General features: G+C 37.2%; 3 protein-coding genes across 4 annotated transcripts; 1 reads left to right on the top strand and 2 right to left on the bottom strand.

Moving 5' to 3' along the window:
* Window positions 1–448: 448 nt before the first annotated feature.
* LOC147493823 (uncharacterized) lies at window positions 449–1,531 on the bottom strand. The gene has a single exon (XM_086567953.1). It carries the CDS (start codon window positions 1,529–1,531, stop codon window positions 449–451), a length of 1,083 nt encoding a protein of 360 aa, XP_086424079.1.
* Window positions 1,532–4,317: 2,786 nt separating this feature from the next.
* LOC147493822 (lysine histidine transporter 2-like) lies at window positions 4,318–7,231 on the bottom strand. 2 transcript variants are annotated; one of them, XM_086566659.1, is made up of 8 exons: window positions 7,176–7,231; window positions 6,850–7,069; window positions 5,952–6,338; window positions 5,438–5,831; window positions 5,233–5,338; window positions 5,028–5,119; window positions 4,809–4,877; window positions 4,318–4,707 (listed from the first exon to the last, which is right to left on the bottom strand). In XM_086566659.1, the coding sequence occupies exons 2-8, from the start codon at window positions 7,026–7,028 to the stop codon at window positions 4,609–4,611; spliced, it is 1,326 nt and encodes a 441-aa protein (XP_086422785.1). In that variant the 5' UTR covers window positions 7,029–7,069; window positions 7,176–7,231; the 3' UTR covers window positions 4,318–4,608. The 2 variants fall into 2 exon arrangements, with proteins under 2 accessions (XP_086422785.1, XP_086422784.1); XM_086566658.1 differs by having other exon boundaries at window positions 6,850–7,231.
* An 8,895-nt stretch (window positions 7,232–16,126) lies between these two features.
* On the top strand, window positions 16,127–18,302 carry LOC147493821 (uncharacterized). The gene is made up of 3 exons (XM_086567951.1): window positions 16,127–16,140; window positions 16,928–17,026; window positions 17,942–18,302. Exons 1-3 carry the CDS (start codon window positions 16,127–16,129, stop codon window positions 18,300–18,302), a joined length of 474 nt encoding a protein of 157 aa, XP_086424077.1.
* The last annotated feature ends 418 nt before the right edge of the window (window positions 18,303–18,720 follow it).

Raw genomic sequence — 18,720 nt, 5'->3', positions numbered from 1 at the left:
CGATGTGCATGCCTGACCAATAATACCCTTGAGCGATTGCTTTGTGAGCCAGAACTCTTGCTACTGCATGGTTGCCACATTCTCCTTTGTGAATCTCGTCAAAGATAAGTTGACCTTCACGTGGAGTTATACACCTTAAGTGAGGTCCACCTGCGGATTTGCGGAACAATCGTCCGTTGATTACGGTGTATCTGGGAGCTCGGAATTTCACAGCACGAGCATTCTTTTCTTTTGCTGGGAGTTCCCCGTGTAGGATAAATTACAGGAATGGTCCCATCCAGGATTGAGTGATCTCTTTTTTAGATGAGGGTTGAAAGTCTGTGAGGCTGTTGACACTATATTGTTGGTATGCAGGCCTCTCCAGGATGTCAATGTAAACCGTGGTTGGACATGTCACTTGGGTTTTCGACACTAGGAAGGTCAGGCTGTCTACATGTCTGTTGTCCTCTTAAGGAATGTTTTCTAATGAGAATGCTTTGAACGAGCTGATGATGTTATTGACGACCTGGGCGTATTTGGCCAGGTTTGCTCCATTGGTGACATACTCTTTGGTGAGCTGCTTGACGATTAGTTGTGAGTCACTGTGAGCTTTGAGTTTTTGGACTTGTAACTGTTGTGCCATGCGGAGGCCTGTAATTAATGCTTTGTACTCCCCTTCATTGTTGGATGTTGCGAAGTCGATCTTGATTGACTTTTGTAGTTGTGTTCCTTTTGGTGAAGTTAACACAACCCCTAGTCTACTACCGCTATTGTTGCATGCTCCATCTACATAGAGGTGCCATGTGTCTGGGGTGGATTGTTGATGAAATAAAGTAATTGGCTCAGGTTCCCAGTTGACATCTACGATGGGGAAATTTGCCAAGAAATCAGCAACGACCTGACCTTTGCGGGACGTTCTGGGAACGAAGTCGATGTGATGTTCTTCGAGTTCTTTAGCCCATTTGGTCATGCAGGCTGTTTTGTTGCTAGAACTCAAGACCTGTTTGATGGGTACATCTGTGATGACCTTGATGCTGTGAGCCTGGAAGTAAGGTTGAAACTTCCGAGCTGAGTACAGCAAAGCTAACATTATTTTCTCCATTGGGGAGTAATGTTTTTCTGAGTCAGCTAATGTCTTGCTGGTGAAGTAGACGGGCTTTTCGATTCCTTCGTGCTCACGACAGAGAACCGAGCTAATAGCAAAGTCGGTAGTTGCAAGGTAGAACCCCAGTGTCTTCCCTTCTGTTGGTTTGGACAAGACAGGAGGAGTTGATAGGTAAGATTTCAGGTCGTTGAAAGCCTTTTGACATTCGTCTGTCCATGTGAATGTTGCGCCCTTTTTCAGTATTTGCAGGAAGGGTCTGCACTTGTCAGTGCACATGAGATGAATATGTTGAAGGCTGAGACCATGCCAGATAACTTGTAGATTTGTTGCTTGGAGGTCGATTATGGCATCTCGAGAAGAGTTCATATTTGTTATGGGTTTGCTTCGATGCGCCTTTGTGAGACGAGATATCCTAGGAACTTCCCTGAAACTACCCCGAATACGCATTTTGCTGGGTTGAGCTTCATTTTGTTTTGGCGCAGTCGCTCAAAGCATATTGATATACAACCAAGCAAAAACATCTTTATTGAGAGATAAAAATTTGACAAGTTGCTCCTTGAGCTTGGGGTCTAAATCAGCCCCGACATAGACAAACTTTGGGTCATCATTTGTGCCCAGATTGACTTTTTCTCCAGGTTCTATTTGTACTTGTTTCCCTTTGATTTTGTCTGCTGTTGCTGGTGGAGGGATGGAAGGTTGAGGATCTTGCTTCTTTGAGACGTCATTGCTTTCGACGACCTGAGGCTTTGGTGTGGTTGTTGTGCTGACGTGATTGCATCGATGATCCTCTTGTTGGTTGCCTCTGATCTCCATAATGCCTCAGGGTCCGGGGAATCGTAGGACCTGGTGTAGGGTTGATAGAATTGCTTGGATCTTGTGAATCCATCGGCATCCTAGAATGGCAGTGTAGGACGACTTGACATCGATCACACTGAAGCGTGTTGAAGTTTTGACCATGTCTTCCTTTTCACCAATGGAGACTGGTAGGATGACGTCTCCAATGGCATTTGTGCGTTCTCCATTGAACCCATAGAGTGGTGCATTTGACTCTACCATCACCGAGTCTAGAAGGTGCATGTCCTTGTATGTTTGATAGAAAAGTATGTCGCATGAGCTACCTAGATCGATGTGAACTCTTTTGACTGTTCACCCATTGATTTTGACGTGCAATACCAGGGTATCATTGTGGGGTAGGCACACCTTATCTAGATCGTCCTCCGTGAATGTTATGGAGGTCGTTGACTGAGAGCTGGTAGGAGTGATGACTTCAGCTTTGTGGGAGAGATAGTAGATCTCCTGAAGTGCTCCTACCCTTTTGCGCTTTTCCTGACTTGATGTTTCATCATTGGGGTATCAGTAATCATATTGATTACCTTTTCTTCGTCGTTGTCGAAGGAGTGATGTCTCCTGTTGTGTCTCGACTGACCTGGAGATTTAGATCGTCAGACCGTTCTGCTCCTGTTTTTGTTGTAGGCACGACGTTCGTGGCTGCAGCTCCTGCTTCTTTGGCGTTTGGCATCCAGCTTATGCCTGAGGTCACTTTCTGGCAGGAACTCTTTCAATTTGCCCTCCTCAACTAAGTCTTGGAGGTAGTGTTTGAGGCTCCAACATTCATTGGTGTCATGGTGGTGGAGCTTGTAAAAATGGCAGTATGGATGTTCTGATATGACAATCACCTTGTTGATGTTGGGTTTGAAGTATGGTGTTGTATAGATATTCTTTAAGATCTGGCTCGGCGTCCTAGAGAAGTTGGAGAATTCTTTTTTTGTATAAGAGGGTTTGTTGGAGTTGGGGCCCTTGTTGTTGTTGTTGTTGGTGCTGCCCGAGTAATGTTTGTTTTCTCTGGGTTCTCGCTTGTCGTTTACTGCGAGAACTTCTTTGCCTTTGCGTTGTGCCCGCCACTCTTCGTACTTGATGTACTTGTCAATTCTGTGATACAGGTAGTCTAAGCGTTCTGGTTTGTTGCGCATCAGAGATCCTGCCAGGTCGGAGTCATCTAGGAAAGCGTTGGTGAATGCAAAAGTTACAAAGCTATTCTTTAAGCCTGGCTCCATTGAGAGGAGGTCCTTCTTGAAACGTCCTAGGAACTCACGGATCGTCTCTCCATGTGCTTGCTTTAGCTGAAACAAGGAGTCCAGGTCGGCTTATTTCTTCCTGTTGTGGACGAATCTGCTGCGAACGTCTCAGCTAGTTTGTCGAAATTCCTAATTGAGTCTGGGGTGAGCGTGTAGAACCATTCTAAATCTCCGTCCTTCAGGCTGGTTGGAAAGAGTTTGCACTTAAGGTAGTCGTATTCTGGAGCGCTATAGAGTGTGAGAGACTGGCTGAAACGAGCTACATGCTGGCCTGGACACGAGCTACCGTCGTACAGCGGGAACGTTGGTTGGATGAACTCTGAAGGCGGTTGCTTGTGACTGATCTCCATTGTGAATGGTGACACCTTGTACGACTGGAGTATCTTCTGAGCAATCTGGATCGCGTTTGTCTTGTCGTTTGATTTCTCCAACTTTTGTGCGAAGTCGTCTAACCTTTGATTGGTGGTTGTGGTGAGGACTGCGACGGCGTTGTTCTCTACTGCATCTGGAGTGCCATTGTTGGCGTTGGAGGTGGCATGTTCGTGTATCGTCTAGTTTTCTTGCTGCAAAGTGATGAAAGCTTCTTGGAGTGTCTTCATTTGTTCTGCTAACATCTGAAGTGAAGGGTCCATGGTGGTTTTTCTAACCAGCTTCGTGGGCTTTAGAAAAGAGTATGTGTTCTTTTCTTAAGGAAACGAACCGGTAGACGGCGCCAATGTATATGTTTGGTGTTTACTGTACAACGACCTGACGATTTATGTGATAGGGAATGGCTGCACTTTTCGGGATAAGAGTTGCCTAGGTATCAAGTTTTTTGGGATAAACTTGAATCAAGCCTTACGTAGTTTATCTCTCTCTACTTATAGATGTTTGAGCTGACTTTCCTTATTTGCTCCAGGCCGTTATGAAGTGTAGATCCACCTTGTGTGCTATTTTGATGATTCGCCATTACTCTGATGTTATAAAGTTAATGTCTCCTTGATTGGTGCGTTGACTGAGCTCTAAAATTGTGCTAGTTGATTTGCTTACATATATGGTTGTAACTGATACTGGGGACAACCTGGGTTCAGGTCGTTGGGACGTTCTGATAGAGTGGTACGAGCTGGTGTATGGACACGTATTGTGTAGTGTAGAACGGAGGGTACTTACACCATACCATTAGTGCCCTAGAAAAAAGATAGAAGAAACAAAAATTCACATACGTGCCCAATAGAATACGAAAGTGTAAACGTACAGTGAAATACAGTAGACTTCCCCATCCAAGAGTTCCATGACGACTGTACTCTTTAGTGACGACCGCCTACAAATGAATTGAGCACACACCACTGGTACGAATCATCCTTGTTCATTTGTTAAACCATTGTGACCAACACTAAATTGTCTAATTATAATTTCTGATGGAGTTCCCGGCCTAAGCTCTCAGCATCATCCTGTTTTCCCTTTAGAGGATTACGAGAAGAACTTGTAGGTTTTGGCTGAAATAATGATCGATCTTAATGCACCAATGGGTGGTAAAACCATCAACATAACTCCCAATATTATGCAAATCTGGAAGTGAAAAAACGAAAGCAAATATCAGCTAATCATTACAACGGAAGTGGCTACTGGCTATCATAAACGATATAGTTCCACCTATTTTTTTAACTTACCCAGTTTATACACCAAGATAAGCTGAACGTTTTAGGTTTGACAATTGCAAGCCACATTATGCAAGGTAGCTGTGTAACACAGGGATATATAGTGGCAATAAAATAATTAGCACTCACATAGCTAGTCACACAAGTTCTGGCAATATATATCAAGATAGAAAGCAAAATTGTTTGAGCAAGGTTGGCCAGTAAGAGAGAGGGAAAGAAATTATTGCATACAAAATATGAAGCCGGGGCGAAAGCAAATCCTCCAAAGAATCCAAGAAGTCCTCCAAAGAAGGGAACACATATACCAACGGCCATTGTAAATGCTGCATTTCAGGAACGCAAGCATCAATAAACGAAATCCAATTTAACGTTAAAAGTCCCAAATACTTGCTACGATTTAAGAAATGCAACTAAAAACAATGGAGGCATTACTTACCAACATAAAGACTGCGCGTAATCAAACGAAGAGGAAGGCTAGGAGTGAAATCCCATTTCTTCACCAACACTGTTTCCATCATATCGAATACTGGCATAGCGAAAATCTACAGTTGCGCAAGTAAAAAGGAAACAATTAGAATTGTACTAGTTCTTAAGAAGCGTAGTTTGAGGAGTTCAAGCAAGTGAGAACACAAAATCCGCACCTGATAACTTCCAATAACATGGATGACAACAAATATGTTGGCCATTGCAATCAACCAAGTTGGTTTCTCTAGTGAGATGAGGATGTTGTCTTCAATTTTGTTGCCAAACACATAATACCCAATTAGACCAACGGGGAAGTAACACAAAGCAACGATAATATAGGCAACTACAGCACCCTTCCACATGGGCTTCTTCGACGGGTTCTCAGGAGTAGACGGGATAGTGGCTTGGATCTCTAAGACCACACTATGCCCTGCATAAGAAAAGGCTACGTCTCCCAAAGCATTGAAGAAGTTAAACATAAGTCCCGTTTTTGTGGTAGCTTTGTAACTGTAATCAACATCCGGTTGGACCCCCTTATGAATTGAAGCTCCCCAAGCAATGGTTGAGTAACTGTTGAAATCAGTGATCATGTTAAATTAGTAATAAGACCATGTCAGCAAAGATCACCATTAGGTGACCCAAGTAATGAAACTCTAATGGGGTTTCACAAGCAAAGAGGGAAGAGAATACCTCAAGGACATTACTGCTGCTGCCAAAGATACAGCTGAGATTGAGTTGAAGTTTGGCAACTGGGAGAGAAAGAAGTGGCAGGAGGCAAAGATCATGATGAAATATGTGAGCTTAATATCTTTGCAGGGTTCTTTACATAGCAATTTATGAACCTTTTGCAATGATTTCCCTCCTGTCACCATGTAGACTATGTCCACACCCACTTCAACAATCAGCTGTATAGGTACAACAATCCACAGCCCGAGCCTTTCGCCAAAGGCGTGTTGACCAAGTTCATGATATCGGTCAAAGCGCTTTCCAGGGACCATCTCATGCATTTCAACCATTTGCCATAGAGTATACAAAGTGATTACCCACGAGAGGATGAGTACGGCAACTCCAGGGCCCCTACATATTACAAGCATAAATTGGTTAAATTATGAACTCCACACGCATACGTACAATAGTAAATTATGATAGAGAGAAAAATGTGAATTCTAAAATCCAATCTCAGAATAAAATTTTGTTTCAGTTAAATCCAAACAAATTAAGATCGAGCCTACAAAATTTTCATTGTCATCAATATCTAAATCCGACCCTTTTTATCATGTAAATATAATTGCATTCCTATGAATATTCAGAATATCAAAACAAAAAACAGATCAAAATACAGATTTTAGAAAATTCTAAAGAAAAACATTTCAAATCATCTAAAACAACATTATAACGTTCTACAGATATTCTTTGGAACAAAAACGTAAGGAGATGGTTTGGTCTGATATTATTCAACAATCAACAATGTGGATAACAGATGTAATTGCGCTTAACACAGTACATAAAAAAATTAAAATTATTATCATTTCCATAAAACAAATCTATAGAAAAAGTTATATTTAAAAGAAAAAAATGAAAAACATACCATCCAAGTTCAGACAAGGCATAAGGAAGGCTAAGAACACCAGCCCCAACCATAGCAGTAACATTGTGAAAAGCTGAATACCACCATTTTGCTTCTCGCGAAGAAGTTATAGGAAGCCAATCATCAATCGCCTTCTCTTTGGCCGTTCTTGTATCAACCTCTGGATCATTATGTCCCATCTTCAACAACACCAACAATAGCTAGAAAAGAAAAAAAGAAACTAACCAACACCCAAATGATCAAACTATTTGTTTGAAATTCCTTGAAGATCAAACAAGGAACTTTTAAAAAAAATTAACAATGAAATATGACGTTTATAATTGTACCAAGATCTCGCCGTGCCAGTTGGAAGATGGATAAGTTGGTTTCTATATTTAGCTATAGAATCTTTGAGAATGTGGACAGTATTGAATCAAGAATAAAGTGTGCCTGTCTGCCAACAAATTACGTTTAAATTAACATGTGGGTTCTTCAAAGTCACACTATTTTTAGAACTAATCAGAATCAACTGCGTTATTTTTGGTATGCTGATAAAATTATTTTCGATATATGAGAGCGCATTTATCGATATACCGTTGGTACTTGGTGGGAAAGTAAAGTATAGTGGGTTAGTTGGTCATATGTACTCGTAATAACTTTTCGCCAGGGTGTATGGGCGCGCTGGATTTATGGCCACTCATTTTAAATTTTGTGACAGGTGACAAAGTTTTGGTAAGATGTAATTTATATTTATCAACTTAACAAAACAAAGCTGCTTTCTGACTCGCGGCTGGGATGCGTTTTCAGAGGGTATAAATCCAGAGTCACCATTCTGCCACGTGGATTAGGAATAAATGAAAAGTATTAATTGTGAAAACCCTTCGTGTTTCGTGTGCAAACATGAGTTATCACTTTCGCTATAATTAAATGCAACATTCACAACCTCCTCGATATCGTAACTCCCCTCATCATTCATTTGGCCGATAATTTCCAAAAATACCGTAGCTCCCATTAGAGCAGCCATTAAAGTAGTAATGGGTTCTTTGTTCCTATATAAAAGAAAAAAATGATGGTATGATGTTGTTACCATTCTCTCTCCTAAGCTTCAATTCTTGCTGTAACCATCCGCCAGAAAAATTTCATAACACAAGTGGAATTTATAGGTACTTAGTATTTGCCTCTGTTCAAAGAATAACTCATTTGGTCCATAAATCCGGCTGTCATCCCTTATTATTTACCACATTTTATTGTTTTTATTTATTGTTTTTAACTCTACTGCTGTTCTTTGTTTCTGTAGAAAATTTCTTTGTAGCTGATTAAAGTCGTTGACTCATTCATGAGAAACACACAATCAAGGGACAATGGTTCCTTTTTTCGTTTGTTGATTTAATAATTAATTAAGGCAACACTTATGCCCAGTATGTAGTTCCTCAAATAATGACTTTGTTTTGTGTGTCATATACATTGTTTTTGATGAATTTGTATGGGTTTCATTTGTATTGTGAATTTGTGTTGCTTAGTGCATGCATAGTGTTTGACGAATTGCTTACTACCATCCTCCACAAAACCAAGCGTACATTTGCGCGAGTGTAAGTACTTATAATAGTTTTTTTTTTTTTCTTTAAAGATTTTGTATAATAAGTAATAGTGATTTATGAAAATTACTTTTGTTTTGTTTTTTTCATTGGTTTATCTCTTTAATTCTTAACTACCAAGAGATTGTTATCTTTTCATTGATAGGAATATATGACACCACCATTTAGAAACATCATCATGAAAAGGACAATCTAAATAGTGTTCAAACACAAATGTAGAATGCCCGAATGACGAACAACATCAATACCAATACCGAGGATAACAGATTCGATGCAAAATAATAGGGGAAATATTTTTTTCTTAAATGGAGCAGCCGGGAACGGAAAAAAATATTTGTCTACAACACAATTGCTGCAACTTGCCATAGTCAGGGTCATATTGTCATCAATAACACATCATCTTGAATTGCATCATCATTTAATGCCCGGTGGCAAGACAACACACTCGGCTTTTTGCCTCCCGCTGGATATTATGGACAACACCTTCTACGGGTTTTCTAAAAACTCCATACATGATGATGTTTTCAAGGAAGTTAGCTTGATAATGTCCAGAAACACCTTCTGAGGTCCCGATGCAGCACAGGCACCGTGTCGAAGCCGTTGAAAGAACAGAGATGTCCCGGAAAATTCAAATGGTAAACATTACATCTCTTTTAAGTTTCCTCTCAAGATTTTGTTTTCAATAGTTTGTGATATTTATTGTTTATATTAGATGCGAACAATAACTATGCAACATATCATATAGATTCACTTTTAAAAGTTTAGCATTATCTGCAATGCCAATTTAATTTAGGCGCTCGATGGGTATTGCAAATAGTAGTGTTGCAGAAAAGTTATGCATCATTGATGTTTAGTTTCTTGGCTTATGTAGATGTTGATCAGCAAACTATATCATCTATATGAATGATATGTGTAGTTAATGGCAAAGTAGCATCACGTAATATGTAGAACGTGTCAATGGCTTTATGTGTGTAGTTAAAATACGATAATTACTAAGTGGTATTGAATAGATTTATATTAGTTATCAACTCATCTCGATTGAGTATGCAATTTGTTTGTGCAGTTGAATCTCTTCCTCTTTTGAAATTTGTACAACAAATGTATGAAACCATATAGATTGTCATTTTTTCCTTTAATATATACTATTGATGATGACTGTGTTTTAATAAAAAATGTTATTCTGTTCATTGTCTTAACGACAATGGTCATCTTGGTATTTATACTGTATCTATCTCTTCATACAAGTTAAATAACGAACAAAGGGAAAGAAAAAGGTGCAACATGAAAAGCATAGCCGTTTACTAAGGTATGACACAATTTATCAATTGTGTTCTCTTCTTAACAGTGACCAATTTCAGGGTTTCTCTGCAGGTATTCTATTGCTCGATGAAATAAGCAAAGCAAAGTTAATTGCCATGAATACACTATTCAGGAGACGAGTTTTATGATATGTGACAATTTGTTTGGAGATTGACCAGCTATGACGGTAAGACGGCAAACCCAATCAAATCTTAGTGCGTTCAATTCCATTTTAGTCGTTAATTCAGTTCTAGCCACTTGGCATGTGCCACAGTGTTAATAAGAACTAAAAGACGTGTTTGATTCGAATATAAAGCGATATTCAATTACAGTAGGACTATTGGTGACTGAAGTAGAGATATGTTTTACATATTTGCGTGGTCTTTGGCCAAGGTGTAGCCGGTTTAATGTGCTACTTATTGAAGATGCAAGGTAATTGATTAAGGGTAGTTGAATAGATTCTTACTGAGGCGGTCATGCATATGGTCATAGTTATATTTAAAGAAGAATGTGTTAGTGTCAGATTTGGGTATGCTATTAGTTTGGCTTTTAGGTTTTATTCTGAACACTGTTGTAATATTCATGTTCAATTTTGCTTGGAGTAATAAATGTAATGTTTAAGGAGGCTTGCACAATGGGATCTAAAACGATGTGTCGTTGCAGTACATCCACCAGATTGTATTTTGTAGAACAATTCACATTGCTCTGTCATAAGGAGATGGTTTCTTTTGAAATAGATAATTAGTACAAAAAGCTTTTACAATCTGCATTTGAAGAGGATTTTAAAGCTCTTAGAGTCAACATTCAGGTAGACTTTTTTCAGGGAGAGTCGGTAAATTACAGTCTCTAATTCTGTATGCAGGAAGAATGCGTCCCATTTCTTAGGTCACTTGATGACCCTTGCCTCCCAAGAATATGGTATGTATGTTGCGAACATTTTTGGTGTTGTTATGGGCCTTAGGCCCATAGTTTTTAGGCCCAACCTATTACAAAGCCTATAATTTAATTTTTGAGAGAGAGAGAGAGTGAGAGAATTGAGATGTGCTGGTGGAGTCTCTGAGTGAAAACTAAATGACTGAGAAGTATAAGAAAAGAACGTGTCGTAGAGAGCTATTAGTTTGAGCACAAGGTGTTTGAAGAAAGGTCTCAATGACAAGTGAATAAAAAACTTGCTCTTGAGGCCCAAGCCTAAGTGTGGGTTGATCACAAGGTGTTTGAAGAAAGTTCACAATGACAAGTAAAAGGAAATGTAAAAAAGAAATGTTCTTCTACTAAACGACCCATAGATTGCTTAAGGGTATCCCACTTCTAAGGTAGCCAATAAGTAAACCAGTTGCTATGTGGTGTCGTATTTCACTGCAGTGAGTTTTGTTGGGGTGTCATCATTAGCAATGTCATTTCTAAATGCACTAAAGAACCGCAATCTGGCCGATTATCATTTTAAAAATAGTTTTTGGAGTTCATGTGAAACACCTTTTATGTTTAGTCATGAATCCATAATAAAATATATAGATTTTTCTTAGCTAAGTTTTAAATCACATAGCTAAGTTTTAAATCACATAACTGGTAGTAGATTTTGTGTGTGAAACAAATACGACAATGGTTGAGGGTTTCAAAGTGTACGTTGACATCTTAAAAGTTGAAAGTGTGAGGTAGATGATTTGAATGGTGTAACGATTTCACTTTGGGGCTGATTAAACTTTTAGTAGGGTTATTTCTTAGTATGCAGTTGGGAATTGGTTGTACCGAATACCAATAAGGCTTGGAAAAGATGATGTCATGAGATGTGGAAATAGCTTGATTTGGGACTCCTTCTCCTGAATTATAGGTTATTATGTGCACTATAGGTTTTAGACATTGTCTGCACGCTCAAATGAGAAATATTTTAAGGTGGAATATTACATGCAAAGTAGCATCACATAATATGTAGGACGTGTCAATGGCTTTATGTGTGTAGTTAAAATACGATAATTACTAAGTGGTATTGAATGGATTTATATTAGTTATTAACTCATCTCGATTTAGTATGCAATTTGTTTGTGCAGTTGAATCTCTTCCTCGAAATTTGTACAACAAATGCATGAAACCGTATGGACTGTCGTTTTTTCCTTTAATATATATTATTGATCATGACTGTGTTTTATTAAAAAAATGTTTTTCTGTGCATTGTATTAACGACAATGGTCATCTTGGTACTTATACTGTATCTATCCCTTCATACAAGTTAAATAACAAACAAAGGAAAAGAAAAAAGTGTAACATGAAAAGCATAGCTGTTTACCAAGGTATGACACAATTTATCAGTTGTGTTCTCTTCTTAACAATGTCCAATTTCAGGGTTTCTCTGCAGGTTTTCTATTGCTCGATGAAATAAGCAAAGCAAAATTAATTGTCATGAATACACTATTCAGGAGCGAGTTTTATGATAATTGACAATTTGTTTGGAGATTGACCGACTATATGATGAAGAAGGCGGCAAACCCAATCAAATCTTAGTGCGTTCAATGTATACTTGGCATGACTATTTATAAGCATTTCATTTCTCTTTTAGTGAAGAAGTTTAGAGTTAATCACTCTCTTTCACTGTCATTGTTTGCAAATTAAAATCAATTCCCAGTGGTGGACTTCACATTCTCAACAGGTATTAACTCTTACATCTTCTTCTTTCTCAGATTGTGTTTTTCATCTTATGGGTGAATCATATTTTAAAAAAACTTTGGTTATCGGAATCATATATCACTCTTTAAAACTTTGCTTAATAGTTCCTCCGAATAATGGCCCTTTTCATCAATGTCTAATCCATACCAAATGGCCTTGGATTTTTTAGGTTTTGCTTTGTGTCTTTTTGCATTTCATTTTTGAAGCTTTGGTTTTGAACTGCATACCAAATTCGCCTTGCTTCATTGTTGTTGTGTCATCATCCCTAATCATTTATTTATACCCTGTAATAGTGCTTGGTAGTTCGTTTGACCGAACTGCATTTTCACATTTCTAACATTGTTTAATTATAAATTTTACATTTGTTTCGGAGTTTTGTAATGGAAAAGCATGAAGTTCTTCTTCCATAATTAATTTGTTTCTTCCTTCGTTCTTATTGTTTAAGCGCAACACTTTTTGGTCGCTTTAAGTTTTTAACTTCAAGTATGCGAGCAATAAGATGATTGAAGTCATGGTATGCCTGAAATTGTTGATTGGTGTTACTGTGTGCACATTCTTTAAAATGTGTTGTATATTTGTACATATACATTTATCGCCTAATGTGTTTTAAGTTTGTCATTCCATTTTACTCTGCAGAGAAATGTAGAAATGTATCAGGCAACAATTCGTGACAAAGTTCGAACTCAAATAATTAGAGAAGTCGAGGTATGTGTATTATTCTTATCACCATTACTGTTTAGGAGGCATCCGCCCCATACTTGCAACTTCATCGATCAACAGTCACACTACCCACCTTTTTTTTTTTAATTACACAAAGTTTGAGGCCGAAGTTCATCGATCAAGGTTAAGGAAGCAACTTCAAACTGAAGTTGTGAAAGAAATGAGGGTACAAGTATATTTTTGGGGTATGCGTATAATTTTTTTTACTAGCAAATTTGTTTTTGCAGCATGTCTTAATTTATTTTCTGACCACAGTCAACTATACAAGTTCAACAAGCAATGGTGAGGTAGAAACTTCGACCTCAAATTGTTAATGAAACCATGGTGCGTATATCTTCTTCCACGATTAAAAAAATAATAATTGTTGATTTTTTTTAATGAATCTTTATATATATATATATATATAGCAGCTCCTTTTGGAGCACACTGAGGGTGTCCATGTCATAGGGGGATTATGAGAAATCAGAAGAAAAAAAAACAAAAACAAAACAAAATATATAGAGAATTCACGGCTAAAACCCACCGCACCTCGGCTCTTTCCAAAACCCAAACAATATTTAATCTTCTTCTCCCCATCAAATTCTATTTTTGAAGTTCTTACAACGCCAATTGTTTATAGTCTTATTTTGCAACTATTGCATAGGTTTGGTAGCACAACAGGTCATTAGTATTGTAGTATCCTTGAGTAAATTTTGTTGGCGCATCATCTTATAGTATAGGTTTGTTGCCGCAACATATTGGTCTTCAAGATTTTGTTTATGTATGCACTGTCCTGTCCAAATTTCTGTTTCATTTAATTTGGTTGTTTTGGCAGATTCACGAGTAATGATAGTAGCGGGATTTTCTTTAGATTTACGACGCGGAGATTCCATAGTTGCAATTTCTTGCCTCGCTTTGTTCAATCGCATTAACGCCAAGTATTTTTTTTTTTTCTTGGGAAATTATATTAAATCACGCCTAGAGTTGTACAATCTATTTCATTCACCTTTATCTTCATATATATATTATCAAAACTAGCCTTTCCACCATTCCATTCAAAAAATGTGTATAGTTTTGATTAGAAATAGCAAATGGTTGAAATATTAAATATCGTTATGAAGATATAGTGGAATTTTGAAAAAGTATGAAATGGAAAGTTTCAAAGTTGAATAGCATGTGAATAACTAAGCATTTTGATTGTACAAAAATACAATGAAATTGGACATGATCTTTATCAGTTTACTACATAGATTTGTGTTAATTAGATCATTTAAGGATAGTTTCGCCAAGAACAACTATAATCAATTATGCCACCCTTTAGTTACCTACCTTCCCAAACTCCTTGCTATAAATGTTTTTTTTTTTTTTTTTTTTCATGCTAGCTAACTCACTTTATACTATTAAAAATGGGTTTCTTTATTATTCCCTAGAAAGACCTTAATTTCTTGAACGCCATTGAGAACATTTAAAATTTTTTTTCACTATTTTATTAGTTAAGTGCATTGTGTATTCTTGAGTGATCTCTAATTTCCTTATACAAATTAATATGGGTTAAAATCAGTTGGTTATGAGTCCAATAATTGCAATAGAGCAAGCTCCACCATCCCTAAATGGTCTCATCTCTGTGCTCTTTGCACCCTCTCAATAGGAATAGGAAATTGGTTAACACTTTCTCCAAGCTTCTTACAGGTTACATTTTGGATTATTTTTCTTTATTTCTAATGTGGTGTTTTCATTTGATAAAATTTTGTCAAGTCTATTAATATGATTAGGTTTTGAGGGTTTCTCGTGTCCTTGGGCTGATATTTGTTCCTAGCTAAAGCTTTAATTTCGATTAAGTTATAGGCTTATAGCTCTAGGTAGACACGTCCCAAACATTTCGAGTGATTGCCTTAAGCAAAAAGAATTGATCTTGTCTGGCTCAATGTGTCAGGATGGTGCCAAAAGAAGCAATGAATATTTCCTTGATAGAAAAAACAAAGTTGAGTTGCTTGGTAACTTATTGTTTATTCTTTGATGCAAATCTTTTTCCTTAATTTGAGTTATAAATTTAAATCTTATTATGTTAAACATCTCTCTTTCCCATCCCTCCCTTTATGTATTTTTGCAGCTATAGGGATGGTATTTGAACTCGATTGTGTTAATTGGTGGATTTATGGTGCTCTGCTATTTAGAGGGTATAAGGAATTTCAACATGCGCTACGTATGTCAACTTGATAAGGCTTTCAAGTTTCAATGATGTAGTTTAGTAAACCATGTAGAAGTGAAAGGTTGAGCTTTTCTCAAAATGGAGATTTTCACTCAAGGTTTTAAAAATTGAAGTCTAAAACCAAGAAGCTCCTACTTTGTAATGCTTATTATCCGGTATAAATAGCATATGAACCTTGAAAACCATGTTGGCTTCTTTGAACTTGATATGGAACTATTTCCTTAACTATTTTCCCTCAATCCTTATATTTTAGTTTCTATTTATCCTAAACTTTACAAACATTTATTTTAGGTTGTATACATAATAACTCAAAGACTACATGCTTTCAAAGCATTTACATATTACCAAATGAATAGATGGACTTGCATAATATTGCTTTTTTTTTTGCGATAAAGAATCTTACATCATCTTGCTGAACAACTATATTTGATCAGTTGATTAAAAAATGTCCAAATTAGTTCTCATTATCAAATTAGGCCCAAGTCGAGACTTAGCATAAATTTGCCGTGGATATATAATCTAAAATATTTCGTGCCGTAGGCACGGGCATTAACTAGTATATTAACAATACAGAGCAGAGCCCCCATCCTACGCTCTAAATCTATTCTCTCAGCTTATGACGTGGAAAATCTAAGTAATAAACGCCCATATGCTGATTTACACAGCAACATTCAACCTCGTTGGATTTAATTGGATTTAACTCTCCCAATCGATCGTCTCTCTCTTCAAAATCATCTAAATTCTTTAAAATCATCCGAATTTAACTTTAAAACATTACCTTTAAAATCATCCGAATTAGAAGAATTACAACTCTATTTATGTCTTCACTTATGAGAACATGAGGAATCTCAGGTAATCTTTTCATAATTCATTTGATGAAGGCGAGGAAGAATCCATGGTTGGAACCTTTTCTCATCATAGTTTTAATTTCTAACAGTTTCTTTTGTCAATACCACTATTAATGATTAGCTGAAGATTATTTGAATCATCATCTCAAACCACACCCAGCTAAAAATTATTTATTTGCTTTCTGTTCTATGCAGTCTCAACCTTTTGGAGTCTCTCATCAATTTAATCTAACTCTCCTGACCTTCTCTCTCTTCTCGCTCTCTTTAGCTTTTAGTTGCTGCCGCTCTCTTACACATCTCTACTCATCAGGTAAGACTTTTTCGGTTTACCCCCACAAGTTTGAATATTTGAATTTAAAAGCTTTAGCTATTATCTTTTTAATTTAGCTTTACGAGACTCTCCTTTTTCCTTTGTTCGCCTGTAGTGAACTTGTAACCGAATTAATTTTTCACTTTCAGCAAACATTAAGATAATGTGTTTTTGTTTCACAACATCTTATTACAAAGGAAAACTGACAGCTAGATGCTAAAATATCACAAATTGTTCTAAAGTGAATTTCTATAAAGTTTATGCATGAAAATAATAAATCAAATTCACTTGCTATCTACAAAGGCTTTATCTTATTATTAAAATTAAAAAAAACCAACCTGCTAATGTGGTGTCTACTGTTGTGTCGCAATAGTGGAAGCAAGCATGGCCTACTTTGATACAGCAAACTTTTGTTTTTGGTATTAAAACCTGCTAGATGCAAATCCTTAAAGCTTTAATATTAACTTTTTATTATTCACAGTGACTTGACAGTTTTGTGTAGTGGATTAGCTAGATATTTGGAACTCGCTTCTGTAGTTCCACGAGTATATTGGGACTTCACTCTTGCATCCAAGTACTTGTAAGAATGATGCTCTGATTGTGTACCTTAATTTGAATTATGTGATGTAAGCTGGACATATTAATGCATTTTACGTTCATGCCTTCTTCACAGCCTCCCAAATGGTGGACAAGGGCAAGCGCCCCATGAATCCTTGCGAGGATCCTTAAAACCATGAGAAGCATAATTCTGATCCAGTCCAAGATAGGTTGACCCTTCAACCACCACCTGCCTTTTGGGTACTACTTCAACTTCTCACACTTTTCTATTATTTTGTTATGAATTTTACTACCCTTCGTATTTGTGCGATGTCCGTTGCTCCTAATTATTAACTTTTTTTGCCATCTTCTGTATTGCTTAGTATTGACTTAATCTTTTCTGATTTCTCTTTTCTTTTCTGATTTCTCTTTATTAAGCAACCCACCCGACCAAATATGGATAAGGGCAAGCGCCCAATGCACCCGTCTGAGGAACCTTCAAACCAAAAAGACGTATTTACATTCCCCCAAGATAAAATTTGAATCTTCACCACCTCGGCCTTTCGGTCTTTTCACCACCTCATGACTTACTATTTATACATCATTGCTTTGATGCATTCCTCTTATTTTATATTTCTTAATTGTTCAGCGCCCAATGGATGACATTCCACTCTCTCTTCAACCATCGTCTGGTGCTCAGCTTTGTCAATGTATTTTATTCTACCATCGTCTACGATTATTTCTCCACCAAACTGTATTATAATGTCTATCATGTTACTATAGAGCTCTTACTTTCTGTCTCGTTTTTTTATTGATTTTATTCTTCATATTGTTGTCACTATTGCTATATTGCATAATGGATAATGATATTAGATCTACACATATCATTAAATTGGGAAATCTCTTTATTTTTTAATCTTACTTATTTGATCTTTATTTTTTATGACTACCGCAACAGGCACACTGGAGTAGTGGTATATGGTAATGAGTACTATTTTGGAGGAGGAATTCAGCATGCCCCAGTTGGGACGACGCCCTACGGAAATCCAATCCGGGTAGTAGACCTAGGTTTCACACATGTACCAAAAGAACTTTTTGAAGAGTATTTGCAGGAGATCAGCCCACGTTATCCTGCTGAGACCTACAGTTCACTCGAGCATAACTGCAATAACTTTAGCAATGAAGTTACCCAGTTTTTAGTTGGCACTGACATTCCAGACTACATCCTGCAACTTCCTAATGAAGTCCTTAACAGCCCTATGGGTGCTTTGATTTGTGAGTATTTCTTCTCTTCACACTTTTTTGTTGGATCCTATTGACGTCATCTTATTCATGGATTTGCAATATTATCCTCGTGATGCTTATAACTGGGTGACATCATCAATACTTTATGGGTCCTTTGTTGTTGTTGTGACAACATGCTTTCCCTGATAAACACTCTTCCTCTTCTCAATTGCACGACAATTTTGGGTAGTGACCTCTTATATTTTCTATACAGGAGATGCTATGATATTCGGCTTTAGCCCTTTTTTCATTAGTTTAAAGAGAAAATTGTAATAAATGATTTTCATATTTTTTATGAATTTTGGGAAAGCATGAGTTTCATACAACTGATTGTGATCTGCTTTTGTTTCACTCTGATTGCCTACGATTCAAAGAATCGGAAACGACGCTCAAGTCAGGTGATGTTCCTCAAGCTCCTCAGTTCAGGCCTATGCCCTTGACCCAACCGCGTCC

Source organism: Coptis chinensis, chromosome 6 (assembly GCF_015680905.1).
Source record: "Coptis chinensis isolate HL-2020 chromosome 6, ASM1568090v1, whole genome shotgun sequence".
NCBI lineage: Eukaryota > Viridiplantae > Streptophyta > Magnoliopsida > Ranunculales > Ranunculaceae > Coptis > Coptis chinensis.
This window is presented reverse-complemented; position numbering and strand designations above follow the sequence as displayed.

Bases quoted from the DNA above. Each gene is read 5' to 3' on its own strand.
- LOC147493823 (XM_086567953.1), bottom strand. From the start codon at position 1,531: ATGCGTATTCGGGGTAGTTTCAGGGAAGTTCCTAGGATATCTCGTCTC.
- LOC147493822 (XM_086566658.1), bottom strand. From the start codon at position 7,028: ATGGGACATAATGATCCAGAGGTTGATACAAGAACGGCCAAAGAGAAG. The intron at 6,339-6,849 runs GTATGTTTTTCA...TGTAATATGTAG, and splicing joins GCCTTGTCTGAACTTGGATG to GGGCCCTGGAGTTGCCGTAC. The intron at 4,708-4,808 runs GTAAGTTAAAAA...TTTCACTTCCAG, and splicing joins TATCTTGGTGTATAAACTGG to ATTTGCATAATATTGGGAGT.
- LOC147493821 (XM_086567951.1), top strand. The intron at 17,027-17,941 runs GTAAGAATGATG...CTACCGCAACAG, and splicing joins ACTCTTGCATCCAAGTACTT to GCACACTGGAGTAGTGGTAT.